General features: G+C 58.7%; 1 protein-coding gene across 1 annotated transcript in view; it reads left to right on the top strand.

Annotated features, from left to right (window-relative positions):
• LOC104408987 (myosin-7B-like) overlaps positions 1-3,387 on the top strand; it is a gene marked incomplete at its 3' end in the record, with an annotated part of 26,320 nt that overhangs the window by 20,939 nt on the left and 1,994 nt on the right. Inside the window, 7 exon segments of the mRNA XM_010018742.1 lie at positions 4-253; positions 803-929; positions 1,374-1,492; positions 1,712-1,912; positions 2,051-2,408; positions 2,861-2,985; positions 3,231-3,362. Of these exon segments, the coding sequence (XP_010017044.1) occupies positions 4-253; positions 803-929; positions 1,374-1,492; positions 1,712-1,912; positions 2,051-2,408; positions 2,861-2,985; positions 3,231-3,362 (1,312 nt within the window).

The raw sequence follows: 3,387 nt of genomic DNA, 5'->3' as shown, positions 1-3,387 counted from the left end.
CAGTCAGGTGGAGATGAACAAGAAGCGGGAAGCGGAATTCCTGAAGCTGCGTCGGGACCTGGAGGAGGCGACGCTGCAGCACGAGTCCACGGCCGCTGCCCTGCGCAAGAAGCACGCGGACAGCGTGGCCGAGCTGGGCGAGCAGATCGACAACCTGCAGCGCGTCAAGCAGAAGCTGGAGAAGGAGAAGAGCGAGTTGAAGATGGAGGTGGATGACCTGTCATCCAACATTGAGTACCTCACCAAGAACAAGGTGGGCACTGGTTCTCTAGAGGCCAGTGAACACCAGTGCGACTGGTGTGTTCAGCACAGCCATGCCCACGGGATGTTGTCCCAGGTCATTCTTTGCCATGGCCACATAACAGACTCACAGAATTCCAGACTGGTTTGGGTTGGAGGCGTTCTTAAAGCTCATCCACCTCCACGGGGACACCTTCCACTAGAGCAGGTTGCTCCAAGCCCCTGTGTCCAACCTGGCCTTGAACACTGCCAGGGATGGGGCAGTCACAGCTTCTCTGGGCACCCTCTGCCAGCACCTCAGCACCCTCCCAGGGAAGAGCTTCTGGCTCAGAGCTCATCTCAGTCTCCCCTCTGGCAGATTAAAGCCATTGCCCTTGTCCTGTCCCTGTAGGCCCTTGGCCAAAGCCTCTCTCTGGGTTTCTTTTTGCCAATTTAGTCCCTCTTTTCAACTGGGTATAACTTGCCCCTGTATCCCTATGGCAATGTTTGCAAGTCCCTTTGGGGTGGATGGTGCTCTGTGGCCAGGGCTGGGTCTCACACAGGCTCTGCTTGGGGCACACAGGCCAATGCTGAGAAGCTGTGTCGCACCTATGAGGACCAGCTCAACGAGGCCAAGTCCAAAGTGGACGAGCTGCAGCGGCAGCTGAACGACGTGAGCACGCAGCGGGGCAGGCTGCAGACCGAGAACGGTGGGTGACAGGGGACACGAGGCTGCCCGGGGGCACTGGGACATGTGGGACAAGGTCCAGCCAGGCAGTGTCCCCCTTCTCCCACAGACAAAACCAGCAGGAGCTCCATCTGGAGTGCAGGGGGTGGGATATCTGTGTTGTGCCTCCACTCAGGCCTTGGAAAGCTGCTGTATAATTTGACTAAAGGCCAAGGAAAAGGACCTCCATGGTGATGGTGGTTGTGCTGGGGGATATTCTATGAGCTCCGGCACCAGCAGGAGGGGTTTCCTTTCACTTTGCCTTTAGCTGCTTGTATCTCTTCCCATGGGTCCCAGGTTGGTTGGGTGGGGATACAGCTGGAGGTCCCCATGCAGCTGAAGGCCGCAGGGTCTGCAGGAGTGTGAGCTAATGCAGGTTGCAGCCCTTCAGCCCTAAAGCAGCCGTTCTGGCTGTGTTTGACCCCAGGGGAGCTCAGCCGGCTGCTGGAGGAGAAAGAGTCCTTCATCAACCAGCTAAGCCGTGGCAAGACCTCATTTACACAGAACATTGAGGAACTCAAGAGGCAGTTGGATGAAGAGACCAAGGTGAGGCTTCTGGGGCATGGCTGATCTCTGCATGGCACAGATCTCAGGGAATGTGCCCCATGGCACACATTCTTGGTGGGGACATTCCCTGCACAAGAGCCACATGGGCAGCTTCTTAACCTGGGAAATCCAGGAGTTCCCTCCTGCCACCCAAGTCCCGGTGCCATGGCTGGTATCCTGGGGCCAGCGGCTCCTCTCATTAGCTCTTCCCTTCCTCAGAGCAAGAACGCCCTGGCCCATGCCCTGCAAGCCTCCCGGCACGACTGCGACCTGCTGCGGGAGCAGTACGAGGAGGAGGTGGAGGCCAAGAGTGAGCTCCAGAGGAACTTGTCCAAGGCCAATGCAGAAGTGGCCCAGTGGAGAACCAAGTACGAGACAGATGCCATCCAACGGACAGAGGAGCTGGAGGAAGCCAAGTAAGTCTCATGGCAGAAGTCAGTTCCTTGCAGGTGGCAGGTTTCCATTCAGTGATGGGGTGAGGCTGCACCCTCCAGCCTGGCTGTGAGGCTGTCTGGGCAGGCTGTGGGAGCAGTGGGGTGGGATGACATGGGCTGGGAGCACTCCCCTCGTTTTTTGGCCACCAGGCTGCAGGAGGCAGAGGAGGCGGTGGAGGCCGCCCATGCCAAGTGCTCCTCGCTGGAGAAGACCAAGCATCGACTGCAGACGGAGATCGAGGACCTCTCGGTGGACCTGGAACGCGCCAACTCAGCCTGTGCTGCCCTGGACAAGAAGCAGCGCAACTTTGACAGGATCCTGGCTGAGTGGAAGCAGAAGTATGAGGAGACCCAGGCAGAGCTGGAGGCGTCGCAGAAGGAGTCGCGCAGCCTGAGCACAGAGCTCTTCAAGCTCAAGAATGCCTATGAGGAGTCCCTGGACAACCTGGAGACCCTCAAGAGGGAGAACAAGAACCTACAGGGTAGGACTGGGCTCAAGCTCTCCCCGTGGACTCCCTGCCCAGACTCCTGCTCTCATGGGATCCCCTGTCCTCAGCCATGTGGTGGGATGGAGGCTCATTTTAGGCAGGGAGCAGACCTTGCTGCTCAGCCAAGCCAAGGGATGCAGCAGGCCAGCCAGGAAGCCCCCATTGTCGGCAGGCAGGCAGTGCCACTTGGCCCTTATTAACAAATGGTGCATGACTTGCTGCAGACAGAGCCATGACACTGGCTGGGGGGTGTTGCTTTTGGCCAAGCAGGTCTCCATGTGTCCCTAATGCCTCTCCCATGCCCGCTCCTTCACCCAGGCTGCAGAAATGGCCCCAAGCACAACCTCAGCTGCTCTCTAAGGGCTGGGGGAGATCAGCCAGTGTGGGCAGGGGGATGGGGATGTCACACGCTCTTTCCTGACCAAACACCCTTCTGTCCCTGCCAGAGGAAATTGCTGATCTGACCGACCAGATCAGCATGAGCGGGAAAACCATCCATGAGCTGGAGAAGCTGAAGAAAGCCCTGGAGAGTGAGAAGAGCGATATCCAGGCAGCGTTAGAGGAGGCTGAGGTGGGTCCTTGTTTCCCACTGATGTTTCCCTGTTGCCCTCAAGAGGAGCAGCTCACACCATGGTGACAGTGCTGGGCTGCAAGCCCTAAGATCATGGGCTGCAGGGGTCGTGCAGCCACAGTAAGGCACTGGGGTGTCTCCCCCTGCTCCCCATAGCTCTGGGGTTGGGGCAAGGCCAGGCTGGGGTGCGTGGCTGATGGATCACCCCAGGGGCCACCTTCTCATGGCTGCTGCTGTCTCTATAGGGGGCCCTGGAGCATGAGGAGAGCAAGACTCTGCGCATCCAGCTGGAGCTGAACCAGATCAAGGCTGATGTGGACAGGAAGCTGGCGGAGAAGGACGAGGAGTTTGAGAACCTGAGGTGTGTGTTGAGAGGGGTCGGGCTGGGCCACCGCTGGCACT

The sequence above is a fragment of the Nestor notabilis genome, unplaced genomic scaffold (genome assembly GCF_000696875.1).
Source record: "Nestor notabilis isolate BGI_N333 unplaced genomic scaffold, ASM69687v1 scaffold22757, whole genome shotgun sequence".
Taxonomy (NCBI): domain Eukaryota; kingdom Metazoa; phylum Chordata; class Aves; order Psittaciformes; family Psittacidae; genus Nestor; species Nestor notabilis.
This window is presented reverse-complemented; position numbering and strand designations above follow the sequence as displayed.